This window comes from Cetorhinus maximus, chromosome 1 (genome assembly GCF_964194155.1).
Source record: "Cetorhinus maximus chromosome 1, sCetMax3.hap1.1, whole genome shotgun sequence".
Taxonomy (NCBI): Eukaryota; Metazoa; Chordata; class Chondrichthyes; order Lamniformes; family Cetorhinidae; genus Cetorhinus; species Cetorhinus maximus.
Genome location: NC_135879.1, coordinates 188,697,423 through 188,716,808, shown reverse-complemented (window position 1 = coordinate 188,716,808; position 19,386 = coordinate 188,697,423). Strand labels below are relative to the sequence as shown.

Below are 19,386 nucleotides of genomic sequence, written 5' to 3'. Positions count from 1 at the left end.
TGAATGGCCTAATTTCTGCTCCTATGTCTTATGGTTTTATGGTCTTATCCTTGTTCTGCTATTACCACATTCTGCTTTCTTACCTTTACGCCACTATCAACACCTTTTTTAGCCCTTACCACTACCATTAACACTCCCTTTGTCATTTAGTTCATGACATCTTTGTCAATCTCTCCTTTGTCCCCACCTATCGCTGACCTTCTATCCAGCTTCACCTGCTCCACCCCGCCCCCTTAAAACAGTATAAATTTCATCATATTTCCACTTCTCTTCAGCTCTGAAGAAGGGTCATACGGACTCGAAACGCTAACTTTGTTGATCAAGATTTATGCCTTCGACTACCACATTCATAACTACTTACCCACTTAAAAAAAATTCATTTATGAATATTCTAACATTCCAATTTTTGACTTTATTTTCTACCTATATTTTACCCTATTAAATGATTAGCCACTAATCTCCAATGTGGAATGCTATCAAAAGCATTTGGAAAATCTATGTTTATAACATCTATTGTAGTGAAGAGAAAGATTTTGAGTAGCGGAAATTTGAAACATTAACATGTCTTTGCTCTGTATGGAAGATGATTGACCCGGATACTTTCTGGTTTTGTTTCAAATTTACAGCACTTCTGTTTTTTCTCTTTTTAAACATCCTTTATTCCATTTGTTCACCGTGACAGTAACAAAAGCTCCAGCTAGTTCCTTAACCATGATTTCCCCTTCTTGAATCCACTTTGATGGTTCTTTAACAGGCTCTGCCTTCTCAAGCTTTCCCCCACTACATCTTTTAAGAAAGATTGTCCTTGAAAACTAACGTTAACACTGGTAGGTTTCTAGATAGTCTTTTGACCTTTTGAAAATTATTGAACTATCTTTCCGCTTCTCAAGAATTGCTTCCAAATTTAGTGAACTTTTAAAAACTTTGATAACATATAAATTTGCTATCTTTGACTGGTATGCATGTGTAGGCTGGAGGCTGATGGTTTGTTTGCAGTAAAATGTAGTTCTCCCTGTGTTCTTTTAATGGGGTTTGTACTCGGAACTAATATTTTCTTCTTTCTTCTCAGCTTTTAACGGTCAACTACAGGACACCTCTTAAAGCGATTACTACTAACCCTGTTCCTTACCACTCATTGCATTCTTACAAATTACTGACCTCTCCATACTTCATGCAAAATGAAGACCCTAATAAACATTTTATGTCAGGTGAGTATGAGAGGTTCAGATTTGCTTATTTATGAATGAAGGTGTAAGTATTTGTGTTAATATTGATTGGTGTAGTGTTTAGGATTGAAGTGGCATTGAATCTTTTTAGAGGCTGTCCTGATAATTTATTGGATAAATGCACCACCTAATGTGGTGCTGGACTGTACTGTCCATGAAAATCTCAGGTAGGGCCCATGGGCTAATTTGAGTTGGCTGGTCTGAAACAGGGATGTGGTAGGGACAGTACAAGGAGCATCGTTATAGCTGGCATTTCTAACTCTACTTTTTCCATGCACTCTCCCCTCAGAGATTTCAACTTTCATGCTTTTTTTAATATTCATTCACGGGATGTGGGTTTCACTGGCTGGGCCAGCATCTAATGCCCATCCCTAGTTGCCCTTGAGAAGGTGGTGCTGAGCTGCCTTCTTGAACTGCTGCAGTCCATGTGGTGTAGGTACACCCACAGTGCTGTTAGGGAGAGAGTTCCAGGATTTTGATCCAGCGACAGTGAAGGAACGGCAATATATTTCCAAGTCAGGATGGTGAGTGACTTGGAGGGGAACTTCCAGGTGGTGGTGTTTGCATCTATCTGCTGCCCTTGTCCTTCTAGATGGTAGTAGTTGTGGGTTTGGAAGGTGCTGTTGAAGGAGCCTTGGTGAATTCCTGCAGTACATCTTGTAGATGGTACACACTGCTGCCACTGTTCGTCGGTGGTGGAGGAAGTGAATGTTTGTGGAAGGGCTGCTAATCAAATGGGCTGCTTTGTCCTGGGTGGTGTCAAGCTTCTTGAGTATTGTGGGAGCAGCACTCATCCAGGCAAGTGGGGAGTATTCCATCACACTCCTGACTTGTGCCTTGTAGGTGGTGGACAGGCTTTGGGGAGTCAGGAAGTGAGTTACTAGTCGCAGGATTCCTAGCCTCTGACCTGCTCTCACAGCTACAGTATTTATATGGCTAGTCCAGTTCAGTTTCTGGTCAATGGTGACCCCCAGGATGTTGATAGTGGGGGATTCAGTGATGGTAATGCCATTGAACATCAAGGGGCGATGGTTAGATACTCTCTTGTTGGAGATGGTCACTTGTGTGGCGCAAATGTTATTTGCCACTTGTCAGCCCAAACCTGGATATTGTCCAGGTCTTGCTGCATTTGGACATGGACTGCTTCAGTATCTGAAGACTCTTGAATGGTGCTGAACATTGTGCAATCATCAGTGAACATCCCCACTTCTGATGGGAGGAAGGTCATTGATGAAGCAGCTGAAGATGGTTGGGCCGAGGACACTACCCTGATGAACTCCTGCAGTGATGTCCTGGAGCTGAGATGACTGACCTCCAGCAACTACAACTATCTTCCTTTGTGCTAGCTATGGCTCCAACCGGTGGAGAGTTTTCCCCCTGATTTCCATTGACTCCAGTTTTGCTAAGACTCCTTCGTGCCCCACTCGATCAAATGCTGCCTTGATGTCAAGGGCAGTCACTCTCACCTCACCTCGGGAGTTCAGCTCTTTTGTCCATGTTTGAACCAAGGCTGCAATGAGGCCAGGAGCTGAGAGGCCCTGGCGGTACTCAAACTGGGCGCCAGTGAGCAGGTTATTGCTAAGCAAGTGCTGCTTGATAGCACTGTTGATGACTCTTTCCATTTCTTTACTGATGATGGAGAGTAGATTGATGGTAGTTGGCTGGTTTTGATTTGCCCTGCTTTTTGCGTGCAGGAGATACCTGGGCAATTTTCCACATTGTCGGGTAGATACCAGTGTTGTAGCTGTACTGGAACAGCTTGGCTAGGGGCACGACACGTTCTGAAGCACAGGTCTTTAATGCTATTTCCAGAATGTTGTCAGGGCCCATAGCCTTCGCAGTATCCAGTGCTTTCAGCCGTTTCTTCATATCACATGGAGTAAATCGAATTGGCTGAAGACTGGCATCTGTGATGCTGGGGACCTCCAGAGGAGGCTGAGATGGTGCCTCCACTTGGCACTTCTGGCTGAAAGTTGTAGCAAATGCTATGTTTTGCACTGATGTGCTGGGCACCTCCATCATTGAGGATCGGGATATTTGGTGGAACCTCCTCCTCCAGTGAGTTGTTTAATTGTCCATCACCATTAATGCCTGGATATGGCAGGACTGCAGAGCTTAGATCTGATCAGTTAGTTGTGGGATTGCTTAGCCCTGCCCATCACTTGCTGCTTATGCCGTTTGATACGCAAGTAGTCCTGTGTTATAGCTTCACCAGGTTGACACCTCATTTTTAGGTATGCTTGTTGTTGCTCCTGGCATGCCCTCCTGCACTCTTCATTGAACTACGGTTGATCCCCTGGTTTGATGGTAATGATAGAGTGGGGGATATGCCGGGCCATGAGGTTACAGATTGTGTTCGAGTGCAATTCTGATGCTGATGATGGTCCACAATGCCTCATGAATGCCCAGCCTTGGGTTGCTAGATCTGTTCGAAATCTATCCCATTTAGTGTGGTGATAGTGACACACAACATTATGGAGGGCATCCTCAACGTGAAGATGGGACTTGGTCTCCACAACAACTGCACAATTGTCACTCCTACCAATACTGTCATGAACAGATGCATCTGCAGCAGGCAGGTTGGTGAGGATGAGGTCAAGTATGTTTTTCTCTCTTGATGGTTCCCTCACCACCTGCCGCAGACCCAGTCTAGCAGTTATGTCCTTTAGGACTCAGCCAGCATCGGTCAGTTGTGGTGCTAACGAGCCACTCTTGGTGATGGACATTGAAATCCCCCATCCAGAGTACATTCTGTGCCCTTGCCACCCTCTGTGCTTCCTCCAAGTGGTGTTCAACATGGAGGAGCACTGGTTCATCAGCTGAGGGTGGGCAGTACGTGGTAATCAGCAGGAGGTTTCCTTGCCCGTGTTTGGCCTGATGCCATGAGACTTCATGAGGTCTGGAGTCGATGTTGAGGACTCCCAGGGTACCTCCCTCCCGACTGTATACCACTGTGCTGGCACCCCTGCTGGGTCTGTCCTGCCGGTGGGACAGGACATGCCCAGGGATAGTGATGGTGGTGTCTGGGACATTAACTGTAAGGTATGATTCCATGAGGATGACTATGTCAGTTTGTTGCTTGACTAGTCTGTGAGACAGCTCTCCCAATTTCAGCACTAGCCCCCAGATGTTAGTAAGGAGGACTTTACAGGGTTGATAGGGCTGAGATTGTTGTTGTCATTTCTGGTGCCTCGGCTGATGCTGGGATGGTCCGTCCAATTTCATCCCTTTGTTGTGACTTTGTGGCGGTTTGTTATAACTGAGTGGCTTGCTAGGCCATTTCAGAGGGCATTTTAGAGTCAACCACATTGCTGTGGGTCTGGAGTTACATGTAGGCCAGACCCAGGTAAGGACGACCGATTTCCTTCCCTAAAGGACATTAGTGAACCAGATGGGTTTTTACAACAGTTGACAATGATTCCATGGTCATCATCAGACTTTTAATTCAGGATTTTTATTGAATTCAAATTTCACCATCTGCTGTGGCAGGATTCGAACCCAGGTCCCCAGAGCATTACCCTGGGTCTCTGGATTACTAGTCCAGTGACAATACTGCTACCCATCACCTCCCCCCATCTCCAGGGCGAGCAGCTCTTATGAAATACAATAAGGGACACTTCGACCAGGGGAGGCGTCGGGCAGTGCTAGTGAATGTGAGAGCAGGAGGGAGGGGGCTTTAATATGTTTTAGAATTTTGAAAAACTATTTGCAATGCCTTTTTATCTTTAGCATTTATTTGCCCATCCCAGCATTTATTGCCAATCCTTATTTTCCCTTGAATTGAATGGCTTGCGAGGGCATTTCAGGGTCATCCATATTGCTGTGGGTCTGGAGTCACACGTAGGCCAGGCCAGTTAAGGATGGCAGATTTCCTTCCCTAAAGGATATTAGTGAAACTTGTGTGTTTTTACAACAATTGATGATAGTTTCATGGTCACCATTACTGAGACTAGCTTTCAATTCCAGGTTTATTGATTGAATTTAAATTCCACTGGCTGCGGTAATGTGATTTGAACCCACGTCGATTACTGATCCAGTACACCGCCGTTTATTTTTTATTCATTCATGGGAAGTGGGCATTGCTGGCTAAGGCCAGCATTTATTGCCCATCCTCTAATTGCTAAAGGAGGTGGTGTTGAGCTGCCTTCTTGAACCGCTGCAGTCCATGTGGTGTAGCAGTTGTAAGCAATTGCAAAGTCACATTTTAAGATGAACATAAGCAAACAAACCTATCTCAGTTATAGTTTTTTAAGTTCCTTACACTACAATTGAATTCAAACCTGCCATATTCAAATTTGACTAATCTCCAGTTGGGGCTGTGGGGGGGAGGCGGCGGGGGTGGGTGGGGGGAGGTGGGGCGGGGGTGGGGGGGGGAGGCGGGGCGGGGGGAATGGGACGGTCCAATGCAGTGCCACCTAGAGCCAACAGTGGCAGTGCGGCTGTACAAATAACAAAGACGCACAGGGAGCTCCAAAAGGAGACTTCAGGCAGTCTCCCAGATTGCTGGCCAATCAAAGCTTTAGAAATTTGGGACAAAATGCTATCCCGGGAAGAAAAATTCGGAATCCGGGACAATCAGCAAAATTACAGGATAATCCCATAAACAGTAGGATGGTTAGTTACCTTATCAGCTCTTTCTCTCAAAGACACTTTGGTAATTATGATAATGATGAAAAGTGAGCGATATTAAATCAGCCGCCTGTTATACAATGCACAAGAATTAAAATTTTGCAATACTTAAAGAATCTTGGATCAGTTTCCTGCCCTTCCCCCAACACTGTTGTGATTGAGAGATTTCAGTCTCCTGCTGAGCCTGTGTCTGTCAGACCACTGGTTCTACTGCTTATTCAGCTTCAGTTCTTCCCTGGCCAGCATATCAGAAGACCACACCTCTGCTGCTTTAGGATTTGGTTGTATTTATTTGTGCTGCAACAGTTCTTGCACACACCCCCAGGAACACTTCCTGCTATGTGCAGATGCAGTTGCAGTGACAGCAGTTAAAGTGTTGCAACTATTGCATATCACCTCTCTAAAGGTACTGCATGCCTGAAAAGCAGGATAGCAAATCCATGACAGAGTGAGGTGGGAAATACCAGTGAGAAAGTAGCAGCAGTGCCAGCAACAATAATTGGTTCCCTCGGTGCTCAATTCAGATGCCTTCTGGTCAGCTACAACATTTTGTAAAGGAACAAACCATCTTCCAAAGAATTATGCCCAAACTACCTTGCCCAAGAGCTTCTTGCTCAATTTATTAAGTATAATTTATAATATTAAATAAAAAATCATCAAATGTGTGGCTCGAGACTATGACAGTGAGCCCCATACCAATTGAGCAAGACAAGATGTGCAGGAATTGGCTCCACAAAGCATATCCAACCTAGGAGACAGCTCCACAACTCACTGCCCAAATGTAGTAATTGAGGGTATTGCCCCTCCTGCTGTCAATCAGGAGTCACGTGATGGTCTGGGAGGCTCCAACAGGCAAGCGCAGGCAATCCGGGGGGCAGGGCTTCTGGACGAGAGTCCTGATTGAGCATGTAGCACCTGAAAAGCTCTCTGTAATAAAGTTTATCTATTTCTTGTTGAAATCTGTCTGCTTGAGTCATTACAATTGGTGATGAGGGTAAAATAGCTCTGACACTGCACCTCGCTTGTTAACATGAGTAAATCGAACCTTAAGAAAAAGAAAGACTATTCACCAGTCATGCCACTGACCACCAGCGATGCCAGTTTTACTGGCAGGTTTGGGCCAAAGACTAACTCTGATTTTGTAGCTGAGGCCTGGAAGTTAAAATCTTTCAAGCTTCATGCTGCAGGGTGTTTGACAGCTTCTCACTTGCCTTGGCCCTTGATAGCTTCAATCCTAGACTTCTTTAAAATTGCCCTCAAAGTGTATAATTTTATTTAAATTATATACATAAATAGTAAAAAATTATCTGTGTAAACACTGCATTTCAGAATGTTCTAATAAGATTGTGCACTAAGTGATTCAAACAGTCAGCTATATGGTACTTGATCTTCCAAAATACTATCTAGACTATTTTAAATGCAGCCAATTTATTGATTGCATACTTTAGTACTGTGTTTTGTTGCAGGTAATTTTAAATCTGTACATTGTTTGTTTCACAGGGTACAAAGGGCATGTACCCCGTGCCCGATTTCTGCTTGGAACCAGCTTCCCTACCCTTACTCACTCTGCCTTGATCGAATTCAGCCAGATGGTTAATAAGTCAAAACCTGCATCAATTCCGGCTGGGAACTCAGTGAAAGAAGGTGAAACCCTGCCCTGGATTAGGCACATATATCCCTCAGAAATGGGAATGATGCCCCAATATACAGGCTATGTACCAGGTAAGAGACCACACCTGGATTACTGTGAGCAGTTTTGGGAACCACACCTTAGGAAAGCTATATTGGCCTTGGAGAGAGTGCAGAGCAGATTTACCAGAATGATATCTCAACTTCAAGTGTTAAATTATGAGGAGAGATTACACAAACCCGGAATTGGAATTTAAAAAGTTAAGGAGTGATTTGATCAAAGTTTTCAAGATATTAAGGGGGGCAGAAAAGGCAATAGAGAGCAACTATTTCCCATGGTTGGGGAGTCTAGTACTAGGGTATATAGTCAGACCTTTTAGCAGTAAAATTAGGAAACACTCCTACACAAAGGGTAGTAGAAGTTTAGAGCTCCTTTCTGTAAATGGCAGTTGATGCTAGATTACTTGTTAATTTTAAAAATGAGGTTGATTGATAGATTTCTGTTAACCAAAAGCAGTAAGAGGTGTGGGGCAAAGGCAATTCTATGAAGATAGATCACAGATAAGTACCATTGAATGGCGGAACGAGCTCAATGGGTTAAATGGCCTACTCCTATTCCAGTGAAGTTCTGGTGGTCATCAATGTGTGTGATGCCTCAGGATACAGTTTTCTTATGTATTCCCCACTCCCTCATCACCACCACACTGGGTTGTGCACTACTGGATAGTTTCCATTAAACAATTAAGGCAACATAGATTTGGCAAGGTAAAATTTGCAAAAACTGACTCCAAACTCCAAGTCCTCCACCTAATGAAAACACTAATTTTGCAGGATGCCTATTAAGATGACATTATGACCTAGATTGTCTCATGCAGCAACTACTTTGATGAAAGTGAGGGGTCAGGAATCACCTGCCAGGTTTCCCAGGGTCAGTATAATTTGAATATTGTTGGCAGGTTCTCAAGAGGATTTCTGCCAGTGCCAAGGGTAATGGGTGAAGGGAATTCCTGCTGCTAAGGGCATTGGCACACTCAAAGGCACTTCCCTGCTTGTAAACCAGAGATTTTCAAGAGAGAAATCCCTCCTTACAGCCCCACTACTCCCTCCATTAAGACTCAAATGCCAACTCTTAAGGACTTTCAATTGTCCTTCACCATTGCCGAGGAAGTGAATCATTGACAAGTTCCCAGATATCTGCTTTCGTTCTAGTCAGTGGAGTTGTGTGATTGTTAGCCTATGGGATCAGTTATCTCTGTTGTTTAGTTATAAAGCAAGGGATCTCAACCTATTGAGGCTCCTCTTCTATGTTTTAAAATTCCACAGACTCCCTGTAACACAAGACAAGTATTTTTTCTATATAAAAATTAATTATACAATTAAATGTATATAAACATGTGATGGATAGATATTTATTATTGTTTTACTCACTTAATGTGAAACTTGTTGCTCGTGCTGAGCAACAATTCTATCAAGACGTGGAGATGTCTTAGACAAGAGCACACACAAGCCGTGGTTAATGTTTATCCTGGCTCGGTACTTTATATTCATTGCTCTCATTGCTGAAAATCCAGTTTTGCATCAGTCGGTTATAATAAATAGGCCCAGTACTATCAGTGTTGCAGAGCAAACAGTGCTGTATTCATTGGAGCATTCACACCCGGAGCCCTCGCTGCCTCCCACACCCAGAGGCTGCACCGTCCCCACTAACTAGACCTCTCGCAATACCCAGAGATGTCTCTTTATCAAAATTTCTATTCCTATGCAGATTGGTAATTCAAACAGGATGCTTGGTTTGCACCATCCAGAAAAACAGGAAAGAGGGGAGAAGGAGTAATAAATCAAACATCCAGCAGTCGTAAAATGACATCTTGTTATCAGATCAAAACAATGAAAAAACGTATTAAAAATATTATTGGTAGTTTAGTTTAAATGTTGAACTTGGGAGTGAATTGCTGATTCATGAGAGAGAGGTGTGAGGTCTGTGCTGAGGTCAATCTGGAATCTAGATTGATGGTACAAAAGCAAAACACAGCAGATGCTGGAATTCTGGGAAAAAAGCAGAAAATGCTGGAAATATTCAGCAGGTCTGGCAGCATCTGTGGAGAGACACACAGCATTAACGTTTTAGGTCAATGACTTTTCAACTGAACACTGAAACCCTATGTTAGATTGATGGTGTTGGGAGAAGCCACAGGGCAGCGACAGTAGTGGTGGCAGATTCTTTGAAACCTTCTGGCAGGCCCTTAGGGACTGGTGGGCCCCCAGGTGAGAACCCTGGGTCTAAGGAATAGTTTCACCTCCACTTGCTACCTTCCCCCACATGCTGGGCTGGACTTTATGCTTTCCTGCCAGTGGGTTTGAAGGCAGGGAGGCACACAAAATCCAGCCAGTGGCCCTCCCACCGCCTACCAACCTGCGCCTCCCCCCCCTTTCTGATATTTTAGGGTGGACAGGGGAGGAGTCAGGCTGCATGCCGGCCCCTGGCCTATTGAGGCCCTTCAGGTGATCAATTAATGTCCACTTAAGAACCTCAACCAGCCCCCACCGGTATTTTACTTGCAGCTGTGGAGAAGCCCACGCCATGTGAGAAGCTCGGCAGCTTTAGCTACGCAGGCTGGTGTTGGGCAAGGGTGGAGGGGAACCTCCTTTGCAGGTCCCCTGTGCCCAACAGAGGCAACCACTGCCTCCCCCTCCCAACCCCCCAAAGGTCATCTCCCACTTTAAACTCTCCCCCAGACTCTTGATCCCAGCCCCTCCCACCCCCTCAGAGGTGAGATGCCTGACCCCGGACTTACCTGGGTTTCTTGGCATGGTGGAAACACCTGCAGTCCCAGCAGTGACCACCACTTCCAGCTGGCACACTGTGGCTACAGAGCTGCTGGCCATCCAATTGGCTGGCAGCTCCCTAAGGCGGGTCTTCCTCCCAAGGTAAGGGCAGAAGTCTCACCTTAAAGCAATTAATGGTGCTCCTGGTTTTAAATTGCTGCATGGCAGCCATTGGGATTGTGGGCGGGCCGCTCCCCCTGGACTACGGAAACCAGAGAGTCCCATAAAAGTTAGGCCAATTGGACTGAAGGAAGAGCACATCAGGGTGTGAACCAACATCCTACTCATTAGCACAAAGTACAGAAAGGAATAGCAACATATAAGAAGAACTTTTTTTTTTAAACAAACAAGAACCTTCTATTAGGGCAATCAAGTTCATTCCTTGATAAATCTCAACTCCCTAGCATTCTTTTCACCATATCCCTAACTCAATTTTCCAGATATACATTTGATTTGCCTCTTGAGCCCATTCTCTTCACCAATGGCCTTCCATGATAACGTATTCCACAAATGCTCTGTGGATCAAAAAGTTCTGGGGACCACCATTCTTAATATTAACTTCCAAATGTTTTAACTTCTGTCTCTTGGTATATGAAGCCTTTGCCACTCATGTATCTTGGTTTGCTTTTATTTGAAAAACCCAACATTCTTCTTTAAATTGGATCACTGACACAACTGGGGCACTCCATGCTCATTATGATTAGAACAGGCATTGCTTTGAGGGCCCGAGTGTCAATCAAATTGTCGTCAACATGGATTATGATGCAGTGAAAAAGACTATTCTTAGTGTGTATGAGTTGGTCCCTGAGACATACAGGCAGAAATTTTGAAACATAGGGAAACAACCTGGGCAGACCTATTTTGAATTTGAGAGGGTAAAGCGAAGTCATTTTGACCATTGGATATGGGCATTCAAGGTAGAGACATTTGAAGCTCTTAGGGAAATAATTCTCCTGGAAGAATTTAAAAATTCACTCCCTCCAGTAGTTAGAACCCATGTTGAAGACCAGAAGGTTGCAACAGCTAGACAGGCAGTGGAGATGGCTGGTGATTATGCACTGGTCCACAAATCTAAGCCCTTTTTCTATCACCCCCACAAACCCGAGAAGGATGGAAGGTGGGAAGGCAAAAGGAAGGCAAGTAGCCAGGGAAGAGAAAGGACAGCTGGGAATTCCCCAGAAACTCCTCCTCAGGACAGTAAGGAAGGTGCTGAGGGTGGAAGTGATATTCGAAGGCCTAAGTGTTTCCATTGTAACAAGTTGGGACATGTTTGTGCAGATTGCTGGAAGTTGCATGGGAAATCCATGGGACTTATTGGGGTACATAAGGGCAACTCAGGAAAAGGAGCCCTGGCTGAAATTGCAACAGATCAAGTTGTAGCACTAACTGCATCTGTGAAACCAAGTGTGAACACTGCTGTGAGTTCAGGAGATGTGAATGCGATACACAAGAGTTATAAAGAATTTTTATCGCGAGGAAAAGTAACCCCATAACCCTCAAATGAGACAGTTAAACCCATGATCATATACAGGAGTCATTCAAACACTTTTGTTGGGGAAAGCATAACTTTTCCACCAGAAAGTGCATTAAAAGTCAAAGTTTTAATAAATGGTATTGGTGGGGAGTATATACCCGTACCTTTGTACCAGGTGCACTTGGACTGTGATCTAATGCCTGGGACAGTGACGGTATGGGTTGTTCAGAAATTACCCGTAGATGGAGTTGGCTTACTCCTGAGAAACGATTTAGCTGGAGCGAGCAGTCAAGAAGGAATGGGAGAGCTCATTGAAAGACAGCCATAGCCACTGGTCTGTGGCCAAGAGGTTGGAGTGAGAGATTAAAGGCAGTCCTGGGGCTTTGTCCACCTCACAGTCGTGGTGAGGGATTAAAGGCAGGCCTGGGGCTTTGTGGGCCATGCTAAGGGCTATACGTGGCATGCATGTTGTAGTCTTGCTTCATGGAGGGCAAGGCCTGTGTGCTCAATTGGGATAAGGCACAGCTTGGTGTGCAGGGCATGTTCATTGTCGTACAGTCGGTGGTGATGGGGTTGCCTGGCTCGGTACTTGCAGATAGGATGGCCATGGTTAGGGGAAGCACCTGCAGCCTGTGAATGGGGAAAAGGTAATAAAGTGTGGCAGGGTGGGGGAGGGGGTGCTTGGAGCTCTCCTGCGGATGTTCTCCTCTGTATGTCACCGTACATACAACCTCGAGATGGGGAAGGGTGAGATCCACATGGGGCAAGGAGACCTCAGTAGTGATGGGTTCAGGGCAGAGGGCTGGAATGTCCACCACAATGACAATGGGATCCAGGGTTATTGGGGAAGGCTGGAGAATAACTCGAGGGAGGTCTACCTGCACATTGTGAGGTTGCAAGAAGATTGGAGGGACCTAGGGGTAGGGTTGAAGCTGGTCTCGAAGTAGAAATGTAGCACCACCATCTTGAAACCCCAAAATTATTGCGCAGTTTAAAATGGAAACTGGAAAAGAATCTGCACAAGAGGGTTCTGAGGCAGTGTGGGAGGAGCATACGCTAGATTAAGGGGCCCGTTCAGGGGCACCCTCAAACTGCTTAGAGTCACAGCATTGAAATAGAGTCAGAGATGAGAGGAAAGAGGAAGACGTCCTTGAGGAAGTGCAATTGGAGCCATTGCCTTTTGTTGCACTTTAACAAGAGATTGCAGGAGTCATTGGCTTCGCTATACAGTTGCTCCATTTGAGTTTTAACAGAGAGGAACATGAGAATGGAAAATGCAGGCACCAGTTAAGGAAGCACAGCTGCTGCATTTCTGCCAGATCATCAATGAAAGCCTCTAATGTGCTTTCTCCAATTGGCATGGATAATAGGCCAAAGGTTGTCCAGTAATTGCTGAAGTGCAAGTTGAACTTAATCAGTATACCAGATCAGGGCTTGCAGGAGCGCCTTTGGTAAGATGGCACATTTCATGAATGCGTCTAAACCTCTTCCAACCTCTGCAAGACTGAGATGTCAAGAGTCAGGATTGGAATTTTGGTCGCCTAGATCTGTGAGTTTGCGTCTCAGTTGCAAAGCTGTATTGGCGAAAAGTTAGTAGCACAGACGCAACTGTAGGGCATGACAGTGGCTTTCTCTTTGCGAGTGGAAGGTCTACAATATTTTCCCAGTATTCATTAATCCATTGCATCTATTGGTCCACAGGGAGAAGGAGGATTGAATAATGGAGACTGCACTCAATGTTTCCTTCTTGGTGGCAGTGATTCAATTGAAGAGGAGAAGGGCCCAGTGCTGCCTAGCGCAGCTTTGAGAGGAGGCCTAGCCTGAGATCCTTGGTCCAGGGGAGCCCCAGCAACACCCAGAGGATCAGGATTTAAACCCATCCCACGGAGGCGACTCACACGACCAAGGGTCTACCGATGAAGACTTTCCTATATGGAGGTAATGGACAGACAATGCCACGCATGTCTGTGCTTGTCCACGGACGTGGCTGATGATATCTGCCATATTCTGCGGGAGTATCTAACTCCTCATGGACTGGAAGGACATCCCCTGCCAGTGCCCCTGAAGGTTGCCACCGTGCTCAATTTATTTGTCTGCTGATTGTTCCAGGGATCCATAGAGTAACTATGCACCATCTCACAGTCTTCAGCACATATATGTATCAAGGAGGTGACAGATGCTCTCTACAGTAAGGCTCATCATTATGTGAAGTTCACACTCAATAAATCTAGCCAGGCTGCTAGATTTCTGGGGTTTGCAGCTATCTCAGGCATTCCTAGAGTACAGGGTGCAATCAATTGCACAAATGTGGCTTTGAGGGCTCCATGGCATTAGCCCCTGATGTTCATTAACAGGAAAGGGTTCCACTCCCTGACCGTTCAACTGGTGTGCGATCATCAGAAGCTCACCATGCATGTTTGTACCAGGTACCCTGGGAGTTCCCATGACATACATCCTGAGTCACTCCCAGGTACCTCACATATTCGAAGGGCCTTGGTGATTACAAGGCTGGCTACTTGTGGATTAAGGGGTACCTGCTCGAACGATGGCTCATGACGCCCATGTGTCGTCCTCAAAGTGCCTTAGAGGAGAAATACAATGTGCACACAGCTCAATACAATCCATCGTCGAGCAGACCATTGACATCCTGAAGATGTGCGTCTTGTGTTTGGACCGCTTAGATGGGGCTCTGCAGTACTCTCCACAGAGGGTGTCCCTCATAATCGTGGTCTGTTGTGCGCTTCACAACCTGGCGCTTCAAAGGGGAGATCCCAAAGAGAGACATGGAGGAGGCTGAGAGCTCCTCAGATGATGAAGAGCAGGAAGGTCAGGAACCTGAAGAAGGAGGTGAGGGTCAGCTACGACGTGAGGTTGCCATTGAAGAAGCACGGTGTGGAAGACATGCCCATACCATATTGATAGCCACAAGATTCCAGGGGGATTAAGGAACAGGCAATAAGAGACAGTCACATTCCTCCTGTCCCTTAGTGCCATGCCAGTGCACTGAAAGGCCATTACAACCAGCAACATCGAGAGCAAGTTCAGTATTCAGACTTGCACCTTAAAGCCTCATGTTCCACAAGGCCCTAATCTTTGGAAAGGTCAGCGGTGAACCCTGTATCTGTGTGCTCTGGGAAGTGAAAGTCGACAGAACAGCACAATCACTGTGCTAAAGGACTTGATGCAGTCATCGCCACCTTAATGAGAAACTTCAGCGGACACTGAGATGCACATGTAGCTAGAGAGACCATCATGGCTGCAAATCTTATGCTTTGGCACTACCAATGAAGACAGCCGTCTCATTTTGAGAGACAATTACAGCTACCTCTCCAAGTCTGATGAGCGCTAACTTCACGTTGTCTTGTAAGGAGTTTGGTTACTAATGCATTTTATAAACATTTCCAGTAAAGAGTTTGACACATCTCCCTGACATAACACAAGGGCTGAGTAACTATCACTACTCAGCTATGCATCACATGAATGTGAGGCTCACAAAAGGAGGCGATCTTGGAGTTGGAGCATGGCTCATCCTTGCAATAAGAGGGCACATAGATGCATATGCACGATGCTTTCAAATGATGAGACCATTCTCATGAGGAGCAAATGTATTTCCAAAGGTACATGATATAAACAGTGATTGAACACCAATGACCCTGAAGTGATATCAAAGTTTTGTAATTTTTCTAACCCTACCGCATTCCCGACATCTGCAGCAGAGGTGGTGGCAGCACGCTGACTGCTACGCCCTGTTGTTCTTGATAACTTTGACGGGCATCCCCTAGAGGGCCGAGACCTGGAGGGCTCCAGCCTGCTTTGGGTCTCCTGCTGTGGGGCAGGTCCACCTTCCTCGGCCTGTGCAGCTGGAGGTGATGGGGTCACAGGCAGAAGGAATTGGGATTGGCTGGACATTCTCGGAGTCACCTGGGTGGATGGCCGTGGTGTATCCAACTGCTGGTCCTCCTCCCTATGAGTGCCTGAGGGCAACAAAAACAAAAATACCTGGAAAAACTCAGCAGGTCTGACAGCATGTGCGGAGAGGAACACAGTTAACGTTTCAAGTCCGTATGACTCTTCACCAGAACTAAGGAAAAATAGAAAAGAGGTGAAATATAAGCTGGTTTAAGGTAGGGTGGGACAGGAGAATTATATTTCACCTCTTCTCTATTTTTCCTTAGTTCTGGTGAAGGGTCACACGGGCTCGAAACGTTAGCTGTATTCCTCTCCACAGATGCTGTCAGACCTGCTGAGTTTTTCCAGGTATTTTTGTTTTTGTTTTGGATTTCCAGCATCCGCAGTTTTTTGCTTTTATCTGAGTGCCTGAGGGCCCCTGCCTGACTCCCTGAGGAGAAGGGGCTCCTGGAGGGAGGTCAAGGTGCCCCACCCCCCTTTCGCCTAGCCATTGATGAATCCCACCAATGCCTATAGCAATGGAATGCAGGCCCGAGCGCAAATCCGGCAGATCTGCTAGACCAAGGTCTCCAAGGCAGCCGCCACCCTTTTCATAGAGTCCTTAAGGTGCTCGCATGTCAGAGCCATGACATCAGATAGAAAGCAGATGGACTCTTCCATCCTTCGCTCTAATTTGTTGACTGCCTCTTGTAATTCTATTTGATTTTCTGCTGCCTGTCATTGCATCTCCAGCAAATTAGAGACAGCCGCTTGCAGAGGGTCACAATCTGACTCAGACGCAGCAGCTGCCTGGTCTCCAGCAGTCCTCCGAGTGCCAGGGACCTGGGCCGTCACTGAATCTGACTGCTGCGGAGACGTGTCAGTGAGGTGTTCCCCAGAATGTGACCCTCAGCCTAATCTAGATCCATAACCCACCGGGGTGTGTGTCTCTGTGCTGGTGGAGTGTGAGAGTAAATGCAGTGATGGTTCTTTATCTGATGCATCCTCAGCATCCTCCTCTGAGGTGGCCTGGGGGCTGGCGCTTATGGTTAGCCTGGAGCTCTGCCTGGGCCTGTTGGTGCCTGTAAGAGAGAGAGAAGGTCATTTTAGGTCATAAGCAGGCAGAATACAACATTGCATGTCACTCACTGTGATTATCAGGATGTGATCAACACATGGAGGGCTCATCCAAATTGGCTTGTTGGGAGAGACCGATCTCCCCTTCCACACTGGAACGATCTTTGTCTTCGCCTGCTGGCTCAGTCGTATCCTGCTCAAAATGGGACAGCTCCTGGACACCTGCCATCCCTCCTCCTGTCTGGGCCTGCATGAAGATCAATGGAATGGAACATGATGAGAAGAGATGGAGCAGAGGTTGGGAAGCATGCAGAGGGTGCGTGCTGAGCCCTCCCCAGTAGGGGCTGAGGGTGGAGTTTGTGCAGCATGATAGGTGAGATGCTGGTGATGCTGAAGTGTCTGTGAGACAATCAGTGCTGATGTCAACCCCACTAATATTGTGTGAGATCCCTGAGCAGTGTAATAAGTGCAAGATGCCATTATGAGAGCGTGAAATTGGAGTGAGCTGAAGGTTGACTTACCCCGGCGAAGCAGATGAGATCATTCATCCTCTTCCCCCATTGGATTGCATTTCTTGGGTGGGTGCCCGACCTGCTGACCTCCCTTGCAACCACCTCCCAGCCTGGTGAGGTGAGGTTGGTGGGCCTCCTGGAGCCATCTCTCGGGTAGAGGACATCCCGGTGTTGGCAGACTCCATGGATGAGGATCCCAAGGGAGCCATTGCTGAAACTGGGAGCAGCTTTTCTCTTTGGTGGAGCCATATCAAGAAGTTTCCTGTGCACAGCTGGCCTAATGAAAGTAATGTGTGTGTTCAGGTGGTGTTTAAATATGGTGCCCAGACCTTTGACCCCATTAGGTAATGGTGGGGTGGACAAATCAGTGCCCGCCCTGCCATGTGATTCGGAGAACTACTCGCCAATGTGAAATCAGGTGTGATTTTCCACCCTGCTGCCTAGGGGTAAATGCGCTGCGGAACCTGCCCAACACCGCACTTAGTCTCCAGAACAGAAAATTCCACCCGTTAACTTTGTTTCTCTCTCCACAGACTGCCAGTCTTGCTGGATATTTCCAGCATTTCCTGTTTCGATTTCAAATTTCCAGCATCTCCAGTGTTTTACTTTTCCGTGTGTCCCCATCTGTATAATTGCTTAATAGAAAGTATTGCAAAAATCTAAAGAAGTAAAAGTAAATAATTACATACTTATTTTTATTGTCCATTGGGCCTTAATATTGAGAAGAAGGTGAACGTTTGAAGCAGTAGTAGCATTTCATCATTGCAATTTTGATTGAACTGTTTAATGCATTTCTTTAAAACAAAGGTTAATAGATTTAAGTAAGTGTAATGCAAACTCTGGTCCTGTTCTGATTACACTTCCAGGATACAAATATCAGTTTGGCCACACTTTCGGACACCTCACTGAGGATGCACTAGGAATGAGCACCATCCAGAAACAAGTTATGGATTGAAAATCTAATGGAACAGATCCCTTTCGTATCTATAATCAAAATTGTTCAAAAGATAACCAATATTTAGAGAGCAAAATGTAGTAGCATGTTTACCAATTGCAATCATTTAACTTGAATTGAAAGATTGTACAGTTATTATTTCTGATGCAAAGGTGATGGTGAAACTAATTTCAAAGTTGCTTTAAAGCATTTACAAAATACAAAATAACTTTCAAAATACATTCCTTCTACTTTGAGCATGTCTTAGTGTAAATTATTTTGGTATGTACTTTGTGTGGTAAATTGCTGAACATTGTTTGCATTTAAATAAGATTCACCCGTTAAGGTGTTCTGGAGCGTTTTTACTGCAATGAGGAATAAAAGCAACCTCAGCATTCCCAGGATTACGTTACATCGGATATATGGCACAAAAACAAGCCAATTGGCCCAACTAGTCCATGCTGGTGTTTATGCTCCTCTCAGGCCTTTTCCCATCTTTTCTCATCCAAATCTACTATCACAAACATCTATTCACTTCTTCCTCCCCCTCTCCCTTACCATTTGCTTCAACGACTCCCTTTGATAACAAGCTACACATTCTTACCATCCTTTGGGTGAGGAAGTTTATTCTAAATTCCGCACTGGATTTCTTGGTGACTACCTTACATTGATGGCCTCTAGTAATGCCCTGCCCTACAAGAGGAAACATTCTCTCAGGCTGCAGAGGGAAAGAAATTAGCCAGTATAGCTGCTCCTAATCATTACCCAGTAATCCTTCCTGGAAAATGTGCTTGATAACATCAGTTATAATGCCTTCCATAGTTGAAAAACCTGCCAGCGCTCACTGCCGTGATTCAACATGAAGAATAGCTAATCAAGATACTACAGGCAGCTGGCACTTTCAGGGTTGTACTGCAGAAGTCAGCATGTTCAGCAAAGGAGAAAATTGGGAAGGTTGGGGGTGAAGCACAGGCAAAAAGGAACAAAAGCAAAAAAAATAAAAAATTCTGGTAGTCAGCCAGGAAATTCAGATACCAACTCAGCATTACTGCTAACCTATTCCTTCCCTGCCTGCATACTGATTCAGCAACTTCCGACTGCTACCACTGGGAATGGGGGCAGTAATTACAGAACAACAGGTTGCTGCCAAGTTAACAATCTCACCAGCACAGACAGTACCAGGACTATTAG

At 45.6% G+C, this 19,386-nt stretch overlaps 1 protein-coding gene across 1 annotated transcript in view; it reads left to right on the top strand.

The window, feature by feature from the left end:
• cimip2b (ciliary microtubule inner protein 2B) overlaps positions 1-18,452 on the top strand; it is a 35,091-nt gene extending 16,639 nt beyond the window's left edge. The window contains exons 4-6 of the mRNA XM_078558303.1: positions 1,070-1,208; positions 7,356-7,577; positions 18,128-18,452. Of these exons, the coding sequence (XP_078414429.1) occupies positions 1,070-1,208; positions 7,356-7,577; positions 18,128-18,216 (450 nt within the window). The 3' untranslated portion in view covers positions 18,217-18,452. The remainder of the gene's footprint in view (positions 1-1,069; positions 1,209-7,355; positions 7,578-18,127) is intronic.
• The last annotated feature ends 934 nt before the right edge of the window (positions 18,453-19,386 follow it).